Source organism: Accipiter gentilis, chromosome 14 (assembly GCF_929443795.1).
Source record: "Accipiter gentilis chromosome 14, bAccGen1.1, whole genome shotgun sequence".
NCBI classification, from domain to species: Eukaryota; Metazoa; Chordata; class Aves; order Accipitriformes; family Accipitridae; genus Astur; species Astur gentilis.
The window spans coordinates 2,861,513-2,884,632 of NC_064893.1; the positions used below are offsets into that span (position 1 = coordinate 2,861,513).

Genomic DNA, 23,120 nt, shown 5'->3' on the forward strand with positions numbered 1-23,120 from the left:
GGACTGGATTGAGTGGGATTAATTTCACTAAATGTAGACATCTGGAATACAGATGTCTACCTCCAATGAGTTGCCCTTGGCTTTCTTGTGAGCCAGTGGAGACCTAGTCAATGGAGTCTGACTTGTCTCACCCCAACACACACATGTGGAGTGGGCCAACTGAATCGTGCCCTAAAAATGCTTATTTCTTACCATTAATTGTAAGGGCAACCAAAGGTGAATAGCTACACACATGGAAAGTGTGACAAGATGAGTATCACCCAGTCATGCACATCAGCCTCCTTTATGCCAGTGCTGCAGTCACTTTTTCTCTCAGATGACCACTGTTGGCATCTCATTCCAGAAGAACTCCTCAAAAGTGTCTTGGGTCATGCTACCTTCCCCTGCAGTAGAATCATTTATTTCTTCCAGGGGGCCTAAAGTGCTATGGAGTAACAAGCTGTAATGACTGAGTTGGAATGAAATATGCTCTTCATCATAGCTTAGTCCCTTTGCATTAAACGGTAAAGAGATTACATGGAAAAAAGCACTTTCTTGTATGCAAAAAAGGAAAATTGCATTTGTTTTCAGTGCTTCAACAAAAACCTGACAATTGTCAACTGAAAAGATCCATTTGCAAATGCAGCATTAAAACATCACCTTTTTTTTTTTTTAAGTCACAAAAACATACAGAACGTAACAAAGTTGCAATCAGCTGTAGGTATAGACTTAACTGATTAAACAAAATTCATCCACAGGTATTCTCCAGCTACAACAGGTCCTGTGGTAAACTCTGCAGCTGCCCTCTCGCTGAAGGGCAGCGCGGACTCCCAACGCCATGCTCACCTTTTTGCTCACCACTGCCTCCATAGGAAAGGGCCTGCTACGTTGTTTTTGCATGTGGTAGTAAACACTTCTAGGGGGTATGCGCTAGCGCCACTGGCTGCTAAAAATCATGGATATTTATCCCTTTACCCCTTGCAATTGTGTTCATAAAACCCAGGCCTGAAAGAGATCTAGCCTAGATAAGTATGGAATATAACACACAGTATGCAAGAGCTGAAGCCATTTCTCATTCCCTTCAGTAACTTCTCCTTTGTATTACCCAGCAGCAATTCCCAAGCAAAAGGGGTAAGAGCAGTCCTGACAGCTTATCACATCTGGAGGGTAAAGGACTGTTCCTAAATGTGCTTTTGTTCATGACTAGCACAGTAAAAGTTCATGTCTTGTTAGGAATTTGTAGACACTACTATAATATATCCTTACTGGTTTTTCTTTTCCTAGGAAAGATGTCTTACAAGCTTCCTTCTAAACAGGCCTTTTTTCCAAACAAATTTTGATTAGGGGTGGTTTCTGTAAATATGATTAACATGAAAACCAGCATCACACTCCCTCTTTTTTCATATGAACAAGACTGCTCCAAAGTAAGGGAACAGGAAAGGAAAACAGCAGAAGGCTTAGTTATGCAAATGACTGGAATTTATTCCAGCTCATTACTCAGAAATATATGGTCTGTATAGAATGAAGCATAAGCTGAAAATGCATACTAAGAAGTTGCAAATATTAGTCAAAATATTAGTAAATTAGTGGTAATAATAGTAAAGTAAAAATAAAAATTTGTTTGTAAAGACATTTTATGACCCAAAGGCCTTTCCTAAGGGCATGAAATAAACTTGCATATTTTTAGTTAGTTTCATCCATCTGTCTAGTGAAGTAATCTTGTGGGTCAAGACTTCCATCATCTGTGTTTACTGTATACATAAGATAATAATTTGCAGCCCACAGCTTGATGTAGTCCTGTCTTTCATACCCAGATTCAGTAGTAATCATCCACAAAAATAACTTCTTGCAACACCTCAAAAGGTGAAACTTTTCTGAGAGTGAAGCACAGATCAAATGGTGAGGACGAAGCTGAATAAGGATATTCCACCTGCTCAAAATTGCAAGTGGTACACGAATGAGCAAAACCTGATCATACCTCTCCTTAACTATGTTATTACCAACTAAATACCCATTAAGGAAATTAGCACACTCATCTGAAACACTGCAAGCTGTAGTTACAGACACAGTTTTGACAGTTGTCAGCTGACAAGAAGGTTTTAAAAGAGAAGAAGCAGTTTACAATAGAGGTACACTAAATTCCTCTGCCAAAGCCTAAAGTCAGCTGTAGGTCCAGCACAGACCAGTGAGCTCCTAGGTGGAGTGTAAGTTTGGCAGTACGCTTCTTGGCAATCTAAGCTAACCTACATGCCATGCTCTCCAGGAATCATAAATCAAGCTCTCTTTGGATAATGCTGAGCTGTTGGCAAAGGAGAACTGCTACACAATGCTTGTCTCATGGCCTACACCTACCATCCAGCCTGGCACTGGAGGAATGCATTCAGCAGAACGAGAAGAAATTTAGTAGTAGGAAAACCAACACGCTAAAAAACATGTTTTGTTGTGAAGAAGATTCCCAGGTATCAATCTATTATATTTTGAAACGTGTCCTTTGCAAAATACATGGCAAAACGTAAGCATTTATCTGGCTGACTAGACTTCCCTCTACCTCACAGTAACAAAGATCTCCAAGTTCTCCAAACCTACACACAGAGAATGTGGGTGGAAAAAAAAAAATTAAGCTGAAGAGGAAGATGAGAGAAGTATGACAATTAGGAACACATCATCATATCCTAAATTAATTTAAATAGTCCTTGCATATTGACATTAGAAGTATATGAGCTATATATATATTTAAATATATACATCACTGATGCTCTTCATTTCTTCTTCATACCCACTTATTTCATTCCCTGCTTCTCAGCCACCAGCAGAATACTGCACTTCTCAGATGGCAAAAACTGTAGCTATATCAAAAAGAAAACACATATACAAAGCTTTACATGAGCCTTTTCAAGGTTTGGATTGTTTTTTCTTTTTCTTAATAAGATACTAATTATTTCTGACCTTTCTTTTCTTTCTGCTTCAGACTGGAACTAGAAGGATGAGAGCACATACATTCCCAGAAATGCCCCTACGAAGCATCTACAGACAAACAAGAACTGGGAAGTGTAAGAGAGAAAAACCTTCTCTGATGGGACCTCCAGCCTAAACTTTGCTTTCTCAAAAGCTTTAGACAGCTTATATACTATTTTGGATTATTTTGGGGTTGTCTATTTTAAGAAAACAGCTCCTCAAATATCCATACCTTTTAAGTTGCTCATCCATCACGGTGACTGTCTCCCTGGCTGTTTATAGCCATGACTACTGCTGCTGCTTATAAAAGGGTCTGTAGCAAAGGTGGTTCCTGATCCTGACTGCTCGCAATCCAAAATCCTGGACTGATGCAACCAGTCACTAAAGAGACAAATAGGTCTTTGGAGGTATCATCATTAAAGGCAGATGTGTTGCTGTGCTTCAGTAATCCCATTGACTTTGTAGGACAAAGTCAATGAGGAATCGTGGCGGTTTCTGTGCCTCTGACACAGGTGGGAGCAGTGGCTCCCAAACAGTACTGGTAGTCAGAAAAGCAATAGGAGGAGATCTACAGAAGCTTATTAAGCAGCTTTTTACCTTTATTGCCTTTGCAACATTTTCAAAGGTGACAATAAGAACCACTGCATTAAAGAATTAGGGACAGACGTAAGGTAAACGCTTAAAAGAGTAAGAGATTAACAGTAATGATACATAAGTATTAAGCGTTAAGCTGCCTGCCCACCATGCAGCTCTCCAGAGCCGCACTCGGGAATATTCCTTTCAAGATGAAAAAGACAGTGTTAACACCAAAAGTAAGATACATACATATTATGCAGCCAGAAAAGTTAGATTTTTAGATAGCTGTCTTGGTGGGTAGGAGGAGATACAGCAGAAGCCCTGTAAATACATTCTGCTCGTTCCCTGAAACAAGCAACCTTGGGTTGAATCCACCAGCCTTCAGTCAACACAGGACATTAGATCATTTAGTTACAGAAGGAGAGAGAACCAATGTAAAAAAAGACCAACAGAAACAATGTAGGGCAAAATTAAGACTGTTCCCAAAATAGTAAGGAAAGAAGAATGAGCCATCACAAATATTTAAGTTGCTTATATAAAGTTCAAAAATAAATTCTGGCATTTGTCCAAGTTCTTGGAAGGGACAAATAAAAACCAGCACTTTGGATAATATTTATTGCTTGCAATTGCTATGGTGTCACAGCACAGTTTCACGCAGTATCTCCGTTTCAGGGATGCATTTTGCCACAAATGACTACATATGGACTGGTCAAACAGAGATACAGGCAGCACAACCCGCCCCAGTGCATTTAGCAGGAATGGAAATACCAGAGGTGGAAGCACAATCCCAAATGGCTTAAACACTCACCCATTCCCCCATGCCAGAAATATTTAGTGGGTTCAGGAAAGGCTTTGAAAACGTTGTCTCGTGAGTAGGGTCTGCTCTGGCCTCCAGGTGAGGTCCTCACCCCTCGCTGAAGCCTGGGATAGTTTTTGCCATTGATTTCTATTCCCAAGGTTGCAGTGCTTGTGTTTTCTCGGCACAGACTGCGGACTGGGCTCCCAAACCTGGCTGCACTCCAGGGCTCAGCCTCTCAAAGCCAGCTCATGATTTTTGCTGCTGCAGTTCAAGAGTGGACAGGGGCAGCTTTCATCGAAATGATCACATGGGTAATATAAGAAAATGGAAACCACCTCCTCCAGCTCCCTTCCTGCAATCGAGCAGTGGATTGGATGAATGTTTGCGTGTGCCAGGGCCCCCACCAACATCTCCAAGTCACAGGGAGCTCATGGGTTGCCAATTACAGCTGGAGGGCTCAAGCCTCCTCTTTCACCATGTACTGCGGAGCTCACTGAATGGGGGCAAACCAGCAGCTTTGCCTGGGCAAGCTCCTTCTGACACGGCGGGGGAGGTCATGCACTACAAATGGGAACTGGACTCGCTCACTTTCACAGGGGTAATATTTTTCATACAAAATTGGTTTTGTTACCATGTGAATTTGTCAGGCTTTTGTACTTTACCAGGGCATGAAGCAATGGTTTTCCCCAGTGGCACATAACCAAAAGAGTGATTCAGAACCACCCAATTCAATGATTTAAAAGGAGTAGTTTATAGCTATTACAGTTGCACAAAACCACCTGCTTTCTCTGAATAAAGAAAATCCTCATGAGAAAACAATAACAAAAAAGGTTCCACTTCACAATTTTTCATGCTGGTCTCAAAGACTTTGTGCCTGAAAGACAGAGCAGAGCTTGAAGAGCAAAAATCAAAGTTTACAGGTTGTGCTGCTCCAATAAGGTTGCTGCTTCTGCACTTGCAGGAACATTATTTTTTTATTATTATAATTTAAGCACTGAAAACCTCAATGGTTCCTAAAAACATTCAAGGTATCTTACAGACAACCTCAGCTATCCAATCAGTTCTCAAAGCATCCATGATCCACCACTGCCTGTCTCCAGTGAAGTGGGGAGATGCAGGAGGGTAAAAACTTTACATATATTTCAACAGGGGTTTTTTTTGTTTTCTGGGGTTTTTTTCTTTCCTCTTTAGAGCATGACGAGGTTTCTGGCTTTTCAATTTTCACATGCTTTCTAGCTCCCAGAGCAAGAGCACAGAAGCCAAATTTGCATGCAGAGTAATAGAGCTTAGTCTCTTACAAGGAAGGGATTTTAAAGGCCTTTCCATCAGACCGTTGTCCCTATACACTTGGACTTCACCAAACCCACTTTTTCATGGCTGATAGTACATTTCACTTGGTGCTTTCTATACCCTAGCAGGTCAAAAATATGTGAAAGAGGTTATAATTTATATAAGACATACCCTGTATTAACTTACATTCTTTGTTAGTCGTTTCTACTTTTTACACTCTTTTCTTCTCACCAAAGTTACATTAATGTCAGTTCCTTTATAGTCAGTCTTGCCAAATGAGAAGCTGCGTGTCCACTAATAGAATAAAAACTACTAAGTCATGACAAGTTTAACCAGTTATATTTTTAACTTATTTTGTCATCTAAGGAAGTCTTAAGTGATGCGGCATGTGCGCCAAAAGAAGGAAGTAGTAAATCTACTTTACTCTCACATTAAATTCCTTTAGATTTACAGCTAACTCTTCACATTTCAGTCTAGAATTTAACACTGGCCAGGGTCTTCTCCCAGGACAAAAAAAAAACCCCAACAATATAAACTATTGCAGGATTTTCTTCATTCTCATTATTACTTGTTATTAAAGTCAGGCTATCACTCAGTCCTAGCCTCATGGTATTAGGGGCATTCACATATCACAGAGTAAGACATATTTGGTGCCTTGAAACCTACACATAAATGGAGATTAAAAATGGCTAGACTGACAAGATAGCAATAAAATAATACAACTTGAAAAAAAAGCATGCAAAAGCCATTCATTGTTAGGTATTTTTCTGCTTTTCACAGAGAAGATAAATGTTCACAAATAGTTTCAAGGAGGACTTTAATTACAGGAAAATGCTCATGTTACACACATGAGAAATGAACACCAATAGGTACAACTTACGCAGAAAAAGCGGTCAATAACTTGACAATAAAGGCAGAGTAGAAGATCCTCTGGTAAAATTTTCTGTGAAACAAGTGAAGTTGCTACGTTATGTTCTTGGCAGAATTTGATCAGAGAAACCTCTCTGGTGCAGTAACACTGAGGTTTTGCTTAAGAATCAATCAGTTAATTATGTTCTATGCAGCCTTTACAATATCCCCTTCTGAAAATTGTTCTTTTAAAGCTGTGTAATTCACATGCAGCAATACAAAATTAACACCAGATGAAAACAAATAGCACATTACACTGTGAGCCAGCCAACGGAAGAAAAAAACCCCTCAAAATTAAATTGCACATATTCCTAAAATCTTACTACTTCACTGCTTTGAGAATAGCTTTCAAAACTACACTTAGTTTCAAAGATGATCCTTTTTTTTCAAAGCAAAAATGACCACTGAAAGCAAGCACAGTGGCCACAACCATTTGATGGGAGGGAAGACCATTGTAAAATCATGACACGCCAAAGTGGAGAAGTGCAAGCTAATTTGCCTAATTATCCAATCCATAAGAACATCTTGTATATAAAGTCAGAAAACCATCTTAAGCATATGCTAGCAGGTCAAAGACATTGTGGGCAAGTGGAAAACAACTTGAACTCCTGGACAACTACCTATTTCAAATCTCCGGAGGTGCATAGGTAGCATATGACAACATGCAGGTTCCAAGTACAGAATGCTAAACATTCCCTATAATAACCGGGACTCCAGGAGAAGTCACAGAGCTCTACAAAGGGAATCAATAATTAAAATTACGCAACAAACTGGAAGCCTATGACCAGGAATGTAACTTTTGATCACCAGCACAACAATAACATCTGTAACAACCTCATTGCATATGGAAATGCCAGCGGGTGCATGGGGGTGAGGGTAATAGCACAGGGCCTTTCCTTAATTGTTTCTGGACCTCAGGTGTTCAAGATTAATTAAGTTCTACAAGTGAAGTTATATAGTGGGGGAGAAAAGGCATTTTCTGCCAAAAAAGCTCTATCCCTGCAACCTGTTAGTCCCACATTTCTTCAAGGATATTGTCAGGTGCTTTTGATATGAATTAGGGCACTGGATTAGCGTTATGTGTTGCCATCCAAACCAAACCAAACACAGCATCTGTAAGAGTCTCCCAGGAGACTCAAGTTTGTTCTGACTATGAGGAGGTTATAGGTTTGGAACACACCCAGAAACCACAGCCAGCAAAATTAATTGTTTTCTTTTTAGCCTAGAGAGGAGTTTTCTATTGGAAGTTGCCTCCAATGTTTCCTGATGAAGTGCCCTGCTCTTTCCTTCCTAAAGGTAGCAAAATGAAAGCGTGATAATTTTAGGCACTCCCCAGTTTGGACAGGATAAGCTGACCGTGTACACGTGTGTGTCTGAGATTACCGCACAGACTGATATTCCTCCATGTGTTATAAACAGGAAAACCACTAAGACAAACAAGCTGTTCCCTATTGTAATTTTCTGCAGCAATACTCTAGCATTAAGCGTATTCCCCCTAAGTGTAAATTTGTCCCAAAGAAGTACTAATAAACTTTTACGGCACAATTTGCCATCATGTGTTTAGTTTATATCACTCTGTACAAAAAACAAGCTTAGAAAATTTCTAAAATGGTAGTGTTGCCTTCTTTGTTGCTTTTTTTCCACCTGAGAAAACAAGCTCTTTGGTTAACCAGGAGTGCCAGAGAAAGCAAAAATATTCCTATATATCCTTACCTGCCTTTTGAAATGACTTTTCCTAGCACAAAGTGCAGCACTTCTTATCTCTGTTTGGCCATTCACTTCCTAAAAGTGCCATCACTGGGAAAGACAATGACTCTTCTCAGATAAAAGCCCCATGGACAGACTCTCCAAAACGGTGGGTTCTGGTATCCTCCTCCCTAAAAGAGCCATGCTCCGTCCAGGCCTAAATCTGTCCCTCCTCGGTCTCCAAAAGGTTTAGTCTACAAATGAAATATCTTTTTTTTTGAGGAACTACAGTATCAGACAAATGTATCGGTGGCCAGACAGTAAAGCCAGGCATATACCTGCTACTGAATGTCTAAGAGCAGCAGTGAAGTGTCACACTTCATTAAGACCCTACATGCAATAAAAGTAATTCTCAACCCTGTTAAAAGTTAAGAACTCTACTTGAAAAATAAATTGTATTTCTTTCCCATTACAGAATATTTCAAAGGGACAGGTTTATCAAAGGGCTCAAGATTAAAGATTTGGATCCCTTTAGGGTTTAACAGGGAACATTACAGTTTAAAAAAGGCAGGTAAAAAGAAATACAAGGCAGGCAAAGCAGAAATTCAGCAGCCACTGTGCTGTAAGCCTACTGACTGAGTCTCACTCAAGATTATATTTATTTCATTTGGGGAGCATAAAAATCTCTCTCCTTGGATTCATGAATATGGTTAACCAGGCACCTTGTCTGACAGCAGCTCCACCGGAGCAACCAAGTTTCTGCCTGTGCCATAAACAACATACTTGGCCTTTTTCATGCATGCTGGCAAAAGTCAAAAAGCAACAGTGAACTAAAGTAAAATTAGTTACCTTGCTAAAACTTGAAATGGGATGACGTTTTTTGCTTCATTATTTTTATAATGGACAAGCGTTGTACACAGCAGAAAGCACTCAAAGATGCTCTCCAACCAGAAGGGAGGAGTCATTTGCCAGATAGTTATCTATCAGTGTAAGGGGGGGGGAAAAAGTGATTTCTTTGAATACCTGGGAAGATGGCCAGAGGAGGAAATCTGGACAAAACCTCTGCCTTCAGCTTACAGCTGAAAACCTCCCACTGGCCTCAGGACACAAGACCCTTCAGGTTACCAAACAGCCCTACTAGCTACACTGCCTAGTAAAACACTTCCATACAGTTAATAGCACAATATCTGCTACAATTTGCTCTCCCATGTAGCTGCACTACCAGCCCTCCCAGATCTTACAGCACTTAACTACTTGCAGCACAGACCCCCTGAAAGGATGCTAGCGCCAGGTGTATTTGCACCTTCATTTTAGCCACACTGTGTAGGACAGTTTCGAACTTAAGTATAAGCTCATCCTTGAAAGACAATCTTACTTGCTCTCGGTGAACCTTGCAAAAACCTTTGGAAAAGCCAAAGGCAACTCCATGGTCATTAATAGTATTTAAGTCTTGATACAGTTAAAGCTCAGCTGAAAGACGTCAGTCTTCCCACCAACTCCTAATACTCTTTCTGGTACATCTAAATCCCTGTACTTAAGAGGCAATGAAAAGGAACCCAGAGTTACGCAGCTAACAACTGTTCTTCCCTTGCCCATATGAGCTACTCCGGAAAAAATGCAGCTTCTTTTCTCCCTGTCTTATTTTTCAAGGTGAGACAGCTCTACACAGTGCTGGCCAGGGTGTATCTGAAAGGAGAGGGCTGATCACTTTACAACTGAGTAAGGCAACAGAAAACACTGTATTTATTTTGCTAAGATTATATTTATATTGCTCTGCTGGAGGGGAGACAGCCTGTGCTAATAGATTATGAGCACACTTTGCGCAGTTTTGGAAAACAGAATTGTTCCAGAAAGTATGCTTCTGTAAATAAACTTCTGCGCTTCATGATCACCCAACCTATCCCAGAGCCCTTTAAAGCTGAACTTATGCTATGACTGCATCTGGCTCAGCCTCACAGTTTCTCCAGTTGGCTCATTAAAAGGGGGAAGAAAAAAAAAAAAAAAAAAAAAAAGATATGAAACTATGAAACAACAAAAAGGAACAAACCCAAAGATATCAACTCTGCTCTTGGTCTTAGTGCTGAATCTCACTGCAGTCATCATTCCTGGCAAAACTACACAGCAGCTTTCGTCTTTCTTGCAGCAACTATAAACTTCCTGCTGCAAGCTGGAAAAGGTCACTACTCACTTTGCCCAGTGGTCCAAACCTTGTGAAATTCTAGATAACTGTGACTAAGTTTTCATAGCTGTTGCTGCTGTGGAAGGAGTCTCTGATTCAAGTGTTAGCCGCTGACTTGCTCTGATTTCTCTCCTCTCCCAAGGAGAGGTGAGCAGAACCAGATAGGTCACTACCAAGAGGAACTGCCCCTGCTGAGGGACTGGTTTTCACCTCTTCCTCCTCAAAGCAGTGGTTATTGTCCATGTCCAATTCGCGATCCATCACTTGCAGCACCAAATCCCAGGAAAGACCTCGCCAAATGTGAGCAACCAAATTTGAGTGCTTCAACAGTAAGCTCTGCTAATAACCCCTCCCCTCCAAAAGGCTCCGCATTGACAGTATGGGAGAAACGAGCCCCATTTAAAAAAAAAACCAACAACCCAACAACCCGAAACCCCACAAAAAAACAACCCCACACTTCATAATAAGCTCTGGAGCATCTCTGGCTGTCTCTTTTTATCCTGTAACACCACCAGCCAAACCTTAACATAGACATACTAATTCACAGGCAGACAACTTTCAGAAGAAAGTTCATCTTGCAAATGATCAAAATGATACCATCTCTGCATCACATGTGATGGTGAGACTGAATGCTTTGCTACCCAGACTCTAGAAAAAAACAGGTTACTATAATACTAGATACTAGAATAAAAGACTTCAATACACACATCCCCCTCAGATAAGAGCAAACAGCTACAGAGGCAGAAACAATCGCAACCACAGACAGTGACTAAAATTGACAAGCACTAGAGATGAAGTTGTGTAAGATCAGCAGCCCAGAGCATCTTTACACACCTGAGGTAACAGTGATGCACAGCAGACAAAGGCCAGAAACGTACTTATAAAAAGGCAAAATTTTGGCTACAGAATTCAGCAGCGAACAGAACATAGCTGTGCAATTTCTGCTGAAAAAGCGGCATTTTATTCCAAACCTGCCTGTACAAACACAGCATGAGCTTCTCACCTACACACAGTTATGAAAAGTCTTTGGTATCACCACTCCTCTGTTGCTTCTCAGCACCATCCTCCCCATAAGCTATGACTGGATCCATTAAGAGTTAATACGATGAGCAACATGAGACTGCTTAAAACAACCAGACAGTCACCAAGATAAAGATCTCTGGAAAATATAAATGCTGTGTCTGGTTTAATCATGTGCCAGGACTGCTGATGGTGTTTGAAGCTATTACAGCATTCACTCTGCACACAAACAGCAGTGACTGGTAGCAACAGGCAGCCCAGCTGGCTGGCCCACAGTGGGGTAAGAAACCAGGCAGTGCTTCTTTAATAAATGCAGGAATCGTACAATGGGCTTTCACTATCATCACCATTACACCTTTGTGATAAATCAAGGAAGACAAGATATGACCCTGCATAAGTCTGCAGGCACAAGGTGCTTTGCTGTCTGCATCAAATTCTCTCATCCTATCCACAGGCAAATCTTTCATAAATATTAGGGGAGCCCACATGAGCAGGAAACAACCAGGGCAGTTACTGGAAATGGGAAACTATTTCCTCAGAGCTGATGCCCTGATCACAGCAGGTCTTAAACACACAGCTCAAGTCTTCTGAGCACCATCAAATGAGTGTAGATCCCAAGAGAAAACTTTACATTTCAGCTGTGGGCCCAGATATCAAGATTAAGGAGATATTTGTAAAGCCTCCAAACTCATTTATTTTCTTTGTCTTTTCTGTTTCTACCGACTTCTGTGCCTCTGCTCCTTAGTACCGCATTCCATTTTCTCACATTTGTTTGCTGTTCCTTCTACCAAAAAGCAAATCCATTAAAAAAAAAAAAAAGTTTATCAGATTTAAACTTTTGCTTCATTTTCCTCCAGCAAAATTGATGGAATGTTACTACATAATGTATTTATCTCCTGTTACTAGTTTTATCACCGATGAAGAAGACCAGCAGCACCATGATCCCTGGGTAGCCAGAGAAGGAACTGTCCAGCAGCAGAGCACCTCCCAGGAGACAGTGGGGATCAGCTATGCACCCACATAAGAAAAGCAGCAATGCTCCTGAACTTCACAATTAATAGCCACTTGCACCAGCTGTCCATTTTCTACTGCACATATCCGTCAAACCTGCAAAGGTTTTTAAATTAAAACAAATGCAGTTTTTGCAGATGATACCTGAGGCGGTGAGTATTGGAATTACTGTCTGGGTACACTGAAGAAATAAAGTTTCTTAATGAGAAATCATCAAACATGTTCCAGGGGGTGGAGGGGAAGAATCAGAAAACTGCATCTCTCCTCTACTTCCCCGTGCCCACTACAAAACCAAACTCAAAGCATTTTGAAGTCCCAAAGCATTTCCATTTCATTCTCTGTTCTCAACCAGAAAAACACACTTTCTCATGAATTACCATAATTCTACTAACTTGAACTGTAATTCAGTAGCCTGCCTTGTACAAGATCAAGTTCTGAGCTACACATATCCTACAAACCTTCTGAGATCCATTTATATCAGTCACGCAGTTATGAAGAATGACAGACTTTAACACTCAAATTCATTAGCAGCGATAAGAACAGTAGCTCCTGTCCTGAGAAGGGACCACAAACAGGAAAGGAGTCAAGCTCAAAACATTGAGATTTATCAATTGCAAAACAATATAATGATTATGTCTATCAGTTTATTTGCAGCCTGCAAATCTTTCAGTGCTCTGTTTTACTGGGGTCTCTTGAGATCAAATCTATCAAAAGAAATTGCAGCAAGCTTGTATAGGTCTAGTGTTTCCATGACTTTTCTCAGTCCTTCTGTTTTATGCCTCCACCATGCTAAAACTACATGTTTGTAAGACAATGTCATCCAGCAAGTCATGGCACAGGTTTTCGCTTAACTAACACAACCTACAGAGCTCTGCTGTGTGCCATTTGGACTGGACACCTTGTTTACCTAGTAAGGTTTGTCAAGCTAGCACATGAGGTCATGCACAAGTCCAAACAGCTTCTCTATCCTTGATCACAGGCAGTCCAGAACTGACATCCTCATGTAACCGTATAAACCTGTCACCGGGGATTCAAATGAACAATAATAAAGTAAACAGATTAAGGATGCAACTGTAAACAACCCAATTTGCCATGGAGGCGAATTCATGAGGCGTACAGTAAAATAAAAGGAAGGAGGAAAGCCTAAGTGAAATACTTCATATATTTTAAGCCCACGTCTTTTATCACCCATTTCATCACAAAACTATGCAATCAAGGAGATTTCCGCTTGGAGTTTGGGAAGGTTTTTTTGTTTTTCAGGGTTTTTGTTTTACTAGCTGTTACTTAAGGATAGCAGTGAAAGATCATGACCCCATTGCCACTCCTCCAAAGTCTGCAGGGCTCTCTTTGATGTTTCTAATGACATGTAGCCTCGTGGATCATATCACCTTTCCCATGAAAGCACAGGGATTATCTTTCTCCACTACTTCGCATTCTCCCTTTCACGAACAAAAACCACTTCCTGCTATTCTTCCAACTGTGAAAAATAGCTGCTTATATCATATAGAAAGCCAGCAGCCTTATTTGTTAACCAGCTGTTTTGCTTTAAGTTGTTGGTATTTTTAAACACATTTAAAAGTTTCTCTTGCCTATAAAAGTCAAATTTCCCAGGAATTCCCCAGAAAAATAGTTCCTACCTTTGCATTCCCAACATCAGCTAGAAATGTTACAATAAATAAAATAGTTTTCTGGGCATGTGTTGCCCTTTAACAAATTCTGCACAGTACCCAAAAACTACAACAGGACTAATGTGAAAGAAATCATTATTGGGATAAGATAGAAAGGGACATGTTCCTTTTCATCTGAACTCAATACATTAAAGCTTAACCAGATGTGCTCATTTGAGAAAGACCAGAATTTGTAAACTCACAGCCACATTTTCTAAGTAATGGTAATCTCCTATGTCTACATTTTATTTAATGAACATTTCCACAGCAGAAAGTAAAGGTTGTTCCAGAAACAAAAAACCCACAGAAGATACCTAGACTCTTCCCAGAGATCCACACAATTTAAAAGAACATCATTTCCTGCTTGGTGGTCCCTTTATTTATTTTATTTTCTCTCAACAGCCACGCACAAAATGTTGATAAAGTCAAAGGATTAATTTTATCTCCCATTCCCACAGTTTTTAGGTACAAAGAAGCTTCCTGGAAAAGTTTATACATTTAGGGATGTCTGGACCTGCCTGATTCTCAAAACAAGACAGTGCCAAGTGATATCCACTGCATTTAGGTCATACTATGGGAATACGTCCTTCGGTAAGGAGGATATGCAACTCAGCCACACCACCATATTGCCTCATACTGCCATCTAGATTAGTGATACAGATTAGTGCTTGTGAGACATACGTGGTTTACAAGATAAATCTCCTTCCTATATAATTTTCAAATCCATTCTGTAAATTTCTCAGCTGAGAAGAAAACTATTGTGCTTACTTTGCAAACAGAATGGCACCTGGGCAACATTTCTTCAACAACAGCTACCAAGCGAAGATAACTACAGTCCTAGCAGGCCCTGGACCAAGAGTTTGTCACAGGAAGAAGAGACCCTATCTACGTCCCAGCACATCTGGAAAGCACTCTGTATCCCTAGGACCATGACACATGTGAAATTAAGTTATCCCACTGCTATTTTCAAGCCCAGATGAAATCCAGGGTGCTCTTTAAACCCAAGAGCCCAATTGCTTCAGGACAGACCCCATGTTATCCTGCCATTCCCATGCAGATTGCATCACCAGCCCCTTGTGCAGTCAGACCTTACACAAAACTAAACACTAAACCTGTTGCTCCTGCCAAAACAAAGCTTTGCTTCCTTATTTTGAGCATTACAAGTGTAGCAACAAACCAAGACAAAAGAAGAAAGAAATCCCCTGCAAATGTGCCTGATCAAAACTAAATAAAATACATATTCCTGGCACCAGGTGTTGAAGGCCCAATGGTACTCAGACTGACAAATCATGCCAAGCAAGAAGTTCTGAGCTTCCACCCAAAAAACTTCATCCACCTGTCAGGAAAACAAAGAGCATCTGAAGCCAAGCAGCACCTCTGTAATTGGTTGAATATTTTTAAAAAAAAAAACAAGAGTGGAATTGCAGTGAGGCCAACGTAAGGACAGGAATGAACCGACCTTGACATACGCTAGGTAATGCTCACACTTTTCCTGCATGTACGATAGTTGTAACTTCTCTGTGATCTGCCCCACTGTCTCTCCAGAAGTCACAAAGTAAACTCTGGGTTGCTGGCTCTTTTCCTTCTTTGCCACATCAGCAGTCAAGTTATAATTCAAACCTGTTTTAAAAAGGAAGAAGAAGAAAACAAAGGATGTCAGTGAACAATAGTTATTTTCTAGCCACCTATCAATGGATCCTGTTGCCCCCGGGGCATGTGTGCTTGAAGAAAGGTCAACTCTTGCAGGCCCTCAATCAATCACTACATTTCCTGTGGCTGCATGAAACCAAATCCAATTGCTAACATACTCCCAGATTTCGTGTCACTATGTTCCCCAGCCCATCCTTTCCCATAGGAAATGATGTGTAAAAATACATTTAGACACACACACTTAAAAAAAGAAATAAAAGATGCTTAAACTATGTTGCTAACAGAAAAAGCAAAAACATAAGATAAACAGCAGCAGCAACCTCAAGCTTTGTTTTCCTACTAGAACAGCACAAACCATGCAAATGTCAACCAGGATGTGGCACTTCCTGACAATTACTTTTGTTGATTTGCAGTCAGCTTAGCATTTAGACCTTAACTAGAGATCGCTGCCTTGCACACAGTATCCCCCCTCTTAGATGTTACACATCCCTGGCAGTTTATAGAAGACATACCCAAAGACTAATGAGCTGTATCTCTGTAAATCCTGTTTCCTGCTGTTCTGCAGGATAGGCAGCTTAACACAATCAGTTGGTTTGTGACTGGATGTATCTGTGCCCAAAAGAAAACTCATTTGTCACCTGAAGTAGTTGTACAGTGATGGAATAAACCAAGCTGCCTATACCTTTCCTGTTGGTAAATGCAACAACAGGAGCAATGAAACTGCAATGAAGCATGAACACTTGTTCTGCTGCTGTCTACAGACAAGGGAAACACTGGCTATGAGGTCCTTTCACTCATCACAGACCCACCACCTGTAATGATTTCAGCTCCTATCAAGGCAATAATGGGAATACCATGAGATTGGCTCACTATAAATGGCTTAACTAGTTGATAGTCTTTGTAAACAACAGCCAGCACCAGCTCCTGTGCTGATTTGTTACATAAGTAGGGTGCTTGCCAAATTACTGCTTTGGCTTTTATTTGTGTTTTAAGTCCTAAATGATTGATACCAGATAAAATGCTCCTGATAAATGTCAACTTTCTTAAAGCCAGAATTTTATAAACAATCAATGTAAATGTAACACATTCCTGGACTGAGTTCTTCAATACCAAATTTCAGCAAGGGGTCTTTGCTGAGGTTTTTTTGTGGTTTTATTTGGTTTTGTGGTGGTGGTTTGTTGTTTGGGGTTTTTTTAAATCCATGAAAATCCTAATCTTGCTAAATTAACACTGCTTCCAATGCTATCACCTGCAATCATTTCTCCATCAAAATTTTACTACATTAAAGAATTTATTTAATGATATGGTACAAAAGTCTCTGTGAACGTTCACAACCCACATAATTCAAACAGACCTCGCTTCCATTTGCAGTGTGTTGCATTCTGATGAAAAGCTCACTCACAAGTTCACGCAAACTAACTAGAGACATACCCCGGGTAGTAACAAAAGCCACAGCTGAGGTATCAACCTAACTACCATCACAGGGCTCCACCTGAACTTTCTCCACTTGCATTGGCAGCGTTAACTTGCTTAGAAGGACAATGCCTTGAAAGCATTGCAAATTCTGACATGCTCAGCACCAAAAAACTCTCACTGAAGTAGTGTTTGCTCAGCCCCACTAAAGAGCGCCACCTAAACAGAAACACAGGGTTTAGTCTGTTTAAAATCCCAGCAGTCTCTCTCAATTTTTTTTTTCTTTTTTTAAAGTGTGCACATCCCACACCCATCCCCAATTGTCTCCCTTCCTCTTTCAAGACCTCACATGCATGCACACATGCTGAGATCTGCACCGCATCCCAGGAATAAAGACAAGAAAACCCGTTAGCAAACCCAGGCCCTGCGTAGGCAGAGGCAAAAAGCCTCAAGGGGAGATGGAGCCCTCTTCAAAGGAGGAGCACCAAACTAAGGCAGGGCTGCAGAGCTTGCAGGGGCACCTCGGGAGGCTTGGAGGCTCTCCAAAGGAAGTACAATGTATTCCTGACACTGAACAATTCCTCGCTGCAGGCGCAGAGACGCATCCCAATGTGCGCCCTTGTACCAGGCCTCCAAGTAAAGCGATCCCAGCTACTGTCTCTCCAAAACAGCAGTGGATGTTTTCAATCAGGCAGCACAGTTCCCGTCCTCCCCTGCCACCTCCCCTTTATTTTGACAACTTGTTTCTATGTTATATCCAATGATGTCACATCAGTGGAAAAACTGAAATATCACGAGTAAGTTTTTTTCGGTTTGGGGTGGTTTTTTTCCCCAGCTTCATTGCTTCCAAAAAGCAACCAGGGAGGGGAGATAACTGGCCAAACTTAGCACTGCTGGTGGTCTAAGTTCCTCCTGCTGACTCCAGTAGGAGATCAGGAGACAAGTTTTTGCTAGCAAATTAACTCTTGCAGGTATTGCCTTCAAATATTTGTCCAGTAGCTTTAAGTAGGTCTGGTTAGAAATTTGTCTGGGGATCTGCCCACCCAACTTCACATGATCAAAATAAAACTCTGGCATGGATTTCATGAGCTCAGATGAAGGGCTTGATTTTTCTAATGACTATTCCTTTTCCATAACTGAAGTTAAATGCCTAAAAGCTTTGATAACAGCTGCCTCTGAGAAATTTTTGGTCATACCTGCAAGAGGACCACCAGCCAGCAGACCAGGCAAGTTACTGCAGCCAGTAACAGACAAACCCAGTAAATGGCAGAAGGCATTTTATAATGGATTTTCATCCTAAGTGGCACGTACGTACTCACAATGCAAGAGTCATCCCCTCACAGGGCTAAAGGCAGCCCTGAAGCATAGAGGAGTGAGGAGGGATTGAAATTGAGCAGCAGTATCCTGTGAGCTAGAACAGGAATAGCAGCTGGCTGTGCTAATGGAGGGGTTACACACCCTGAGCTGCCCAGCGCATCCCTTTGTCTCCCACTCAGTTGATGCTACAGCACACAAAAAGCAGGCAGCAAAATGCTCAGCAGGAATAAGCACATCTGTAAGTGCTTGTTAAACTACTAGCTATAGTACTGATTTGTGGTGTTGGTGGAGCGGGGGGAGAGGGAAGGCACCACATGGAGAAAATGAAGAACTTACTAAATAATAACAAAAAGGTATTGGAAGAGGAATGTGTTTCTTTGCTTTCTTATAAGGAGAAAATGATTCGTGAACTTTGCTTGCAGAGAAAATTATTAAGTAACAAAATATTAAAAAAAGTTGCCCTAGCAAATGACAACATACATAGGACATTCCACCATCCTCTCCCAAACAGCTTTCCTTTTCCCCTTACTTCAAACTTTGTTTCAAATCCTTCCTTATAGCGTTGTCCCTAGCTTCCAACTAGGGAGCCATCCTCACTGCTCCAGGCATACACTGAACAACACATCCCTACGGCATCCCTGCTTCTGAGGCATTCAGAGGGTAGCACTGCCTTAGGTCCGCATCCAAGCGGGCTGGAAAAGTGAGAGACAACTAACACTCCTGCACCAAACTACACCAGGATACAGATAAGAGGAGCACCCACTTTAATCAGGTTTTGGATCAGGCATGTTTCTTCAGTCCTAGAAATGTATCCAAACAGAGCAAAAATGTAAGCAATCCATTATCCCACAGTAAATCTCACACCAGTCTTTCACGCGTTGGGACATGAAGACTACCCTAGAAATGGATCAACACACAAGCAATGCACACCTGAAGCGAATAGTACAAGAGAAACTTTCAAGAAGTTTCAAACGCATCTGCCTAACTCTAGCCAAATGCCCAAACCCCTTCATTTCATAGCCACTTAACAGTCCCAGTGTAAGAATTAGGTGAATTTTATTACTATTGTTGCTGCTGTTGTTGAAGAAATTATCCAGGCCATGGGCACAAGTTTATTTCCATTCTCCTGTGGGGATGAATGCAGCAGCAGCGCTTGATACACAGCCTGTTTTCTTGTCCTGGTCACCCAGAAGTGCATGGTCTGAACAGGCTGAAGTCTGTTCATCCAGGCTATGAAAGGCCTTTCTCTAATCCCTGCCTTTACTGCAGATACAGAGACCCCAGGAGAGACAAAGCAGTGACCCCTCAAGTGAGGGAGGAACAGCTTGAGTGAGATTCTGAGGTGAAATACTGGAAACTTAAAAGCTGTATTTCTCACACATCCAAGATGTACTGGAGGCTGTCTCTGTCAGAGTGAAGAGTCAGACAATGCCTGGCATACACTGTAGAGCACATGCTTCACTTGGGCATGGCTCTTTGCTCAGATGAAACCATTTCAGCAATAAATTCATACTTCTGAGGACCATAGTCTGCACACAGTATCCACAAAATGGATGGGAATTATACTATCATTGGCAGTATCAATAAACACAGATCTTCAGATAGCTGTTACATGACCAGTAGTATTGCAACTATGACTAGATGAAAAAAAAAAAAAAAAAAAAAAAAAGGAAAAAAAGAGAGGAAAAACAGGAGGGTGGGGAAGGTCTATATGCAAGTGTGAGGCAGTGCTAGATGAAGACAACATTCCTTCACATGCCCAGTTAACAAAATAAGCACACATTCAAATAAGCATTGAAGACACACATTTCCCATAGAAGAATGCTGCCTGTATGTTCAGCTTGACTTGGCTTTCTAAACATTGTGTAGTAGGTGACAAACTTCAGCTGCCCAAAAGCAAGAGCAACTCCCAGCTTTTCACCAGTAAGCAGCAGTCTTAAACATCTGCACTCACAAGCCTTAGGGGAGCGGCATTCCCAGTCAGCACTATGTTCTCGTCATCTGACTTAACAGACTGCCCCCAGACATCCGAAGACGAGACGATCCAACACTTTTAGCCACAAAACTTTGACATAGCACTTCAACACACTCATATGCCTTTCAGAGTCTGAAGTGGACAACAATGTACTTAGAGGGTTATTCTATCCACCCCCCCGACCCCCACCCCCATTTAACCACGCAGGAGAGGAACCGTTGCAATACTTCCATGAATTGTTCCACCCTTTATTAATTGATACTCTTCAACTGCAACATAATTAAGATGGCCTGACTGTTAAGATGACAAACTGAAAGCTTATTTGAGTATTTTATCCAAATCATATCCCAAAGGGGTTTTACAGTCAGATAGTTCTGGCTGCAATGTTTTCAAGACAAATCACTTTGCTAGAAGCATTGTATAAAAGGACAATTGTTGGAAGTTTTATAATCATTTACTTAATAGTAAAAAAATTCCTTGTAATGAGATGGATTTTACTTGCCAAAGAAGATGCACATGTGCTTTCACCACAATAAATCATTGGGAGTACAGTTTGTATGACAACACAGAGGAACTCAACTGGCTCTTACAAGACATGATGAAGCAGGAAGATAGGTCTTTTGCAAACAAGGGGAACACGTATTTAGATTTGGAAAAAAAGCAGCTCACTCCCTAACCACAGGTCCAAAGATATGAAATTAAAGCAAAGGAAACATTTTAAACAGTACCCCCAGGAACATAAGAAAACCCAGATATTCAGAAAATCTATTCAGTGATTTTCAGAAGGGAATTAACACCCCTGGAGCACTCGGAGATAAGTGTTTCCTTAACTGACAGAGTAGCAGGCAGTACAAAAAATACTTTATCAAAGCATGTATTTGTGTGCTGAGAGTCGTCATTTACACGGAAGGAAAAAGTGCAAAAATAGAAGTCTCAGTTGCACCAATATGTCAGAAGCCAGAGGAATCTTAAATTTAGCAACTCTACTTTTTTGAGCTGTTCAGGTGACAAAGTGATAAGCTGCAGAGAGCAACTTCAACAAGCATCTTGTAGTTCTCACTGCATGCGAATGGCAGGAGAAGTGGCAAGGAGCCTTTTTCTTCACCGACTCATTTAAAATCCAAATACTGCAGCAGGCTCTGCATACTGGGATGCACAGCTGCAATTCTCACCCTTCTCAATTAGCTGCTCAGAAAGGCTGGGGCACAGAGCAGGAGAAGGCACTGCTTCTCCCAGCTCCTCACCAGACCCACTGCAGAGACAGAGCACACTGTGAGGCTAAGGTATCTTCCCTGAGCAGCACACTGCAAGTCCTCTGCCATTCCTAAAGCATGGCAAAGGTAAAACATCATGGCTGAACTAAACAAACCCAGACTTCACAATATTTAGAAATGCTGTATCTATCCCATACCACTTCACAGAATATCTAAGATTTGTAAACATTAGGATGTAAAAGACAAGTAATATTTTAATGCAGCCAAGTTGTAAAGGCTTGCACAATTACACACCTTACACAATTCCATTCATCAGAGAAACTCCATGTGGTTTAGAGAGACTAACTAACCTGGAAGATATTCTTGCCATCAGTAAAATCCTGGGCTACTTATAATCATTTTTTAGACAGGCAAACTGATGCACAGAAAAGGATTTGCTCATGTCTGGTAGGAATTCAGATTTATAGTGCTCTGTTTCAAGAGCTCCTTGTTGACTTTCAAAAAACTATTAATCCAGAGCAAACAACACCTGCTTTCTGATAACACTGATAAAGGATATGGATACAGAAGTGTGTTATCAAGAGGTAAACAGGGAATATGAACTTAGAAAACATCAACTGCTTCTGCGTTCTCTGTCCTTGCAGTAAGCCCAAGGACACATTTCCCTCCTTTCACTGAGGAAGAAACTGCCCCAGTAAAACATCAGCCTCATCAGAAGGCAAAAAAACGCCCAAGAAAGTTCCCAGGGAGCCTCCAGCTTTCTGAAATTGTATAGCCCAGCTCACCCTGAAACAACTTATTTCATATAAAAGCTCTGCTACTGACTTCAAAGGGAGCCCTTGACTCCAGGTCAACCTGCCAGGGCTGGCACAGATACCTTACCTATTTCTCCAGGAACACGCTTGCCACTGAAGCGAAAGCATGCTGTGACATTGAGGCAGTTCACTGGCTGCAAGCCATCATGGCACTGAGGAGCTGTGATATTGATGGATGCAGGCAGGAAAATGGAGATGTCCATGGTAATGACAGGCCTGGATCTGGAGATTACAGAGAAACGGAACTGAGTGATCATTCAGAGGGAAGTTCTCAGCCAAAGGAAAATAAAGTAAATTTGGTAAACTACACAATTTCAAGCAGACATGAAAAATAAGAGAGTGCATTTGAACTGTAAGATAAATTAGCACTTGACCTAGCTGGCAAGGACTACTAGTGTCCAAAAACCGTAACGTCAGCTTGAAGTTCAGTGCTCAGATACAGACTGCAGGCAGGCAGCTGGGGAAACTGGTAATATATAATAATAACCATCTCCAGTAAAAGTTGCATAAAGCCTTCCTGGTAACAGGGTAGCAAAATTAGCACAATGGCAACCAAGGACAACAAGCTCATGCAAGTGAGACTGCTTGCTAAGCAGCCTGGATGGTGAGGAACAGGTAAGCAGAGACCTTAGGTTTCCAGAGAACGGTCTACAGTCAAATTTGTG

The 23,120-nt window shown here is 41.2% G+C and overlaps 1 protein-coding gene across 1 annotated transcript in view; it reads right to left on the reverse strand.

Annotated features, from left to right (window-relative positions):
• The window catches only part of ITGA9 (integrin subunit alpha 9), a 230,686-nt gene that overhangs the window by 162,390 nt on the left and 45,176 nt on the right, over window positions 1-23,120 (reverse strand). The window contains exons 14-15 of the mRNA XM_049817094.1: window positions 22,523-22,677; window positions 15,531-15,691 (exon numbers count right to left, since the gene is read on the reverse strand). Of these exons, the coding sequence (XP_049673051.1) occupies window positions 15,531-15,691; window positions 22,523-22,677 (316 nt within the window). The remainder of the gene's footprint in view (window positions 1-15,530; window positions 15,692-22,522; window positions 22,678-23,120) is intronic.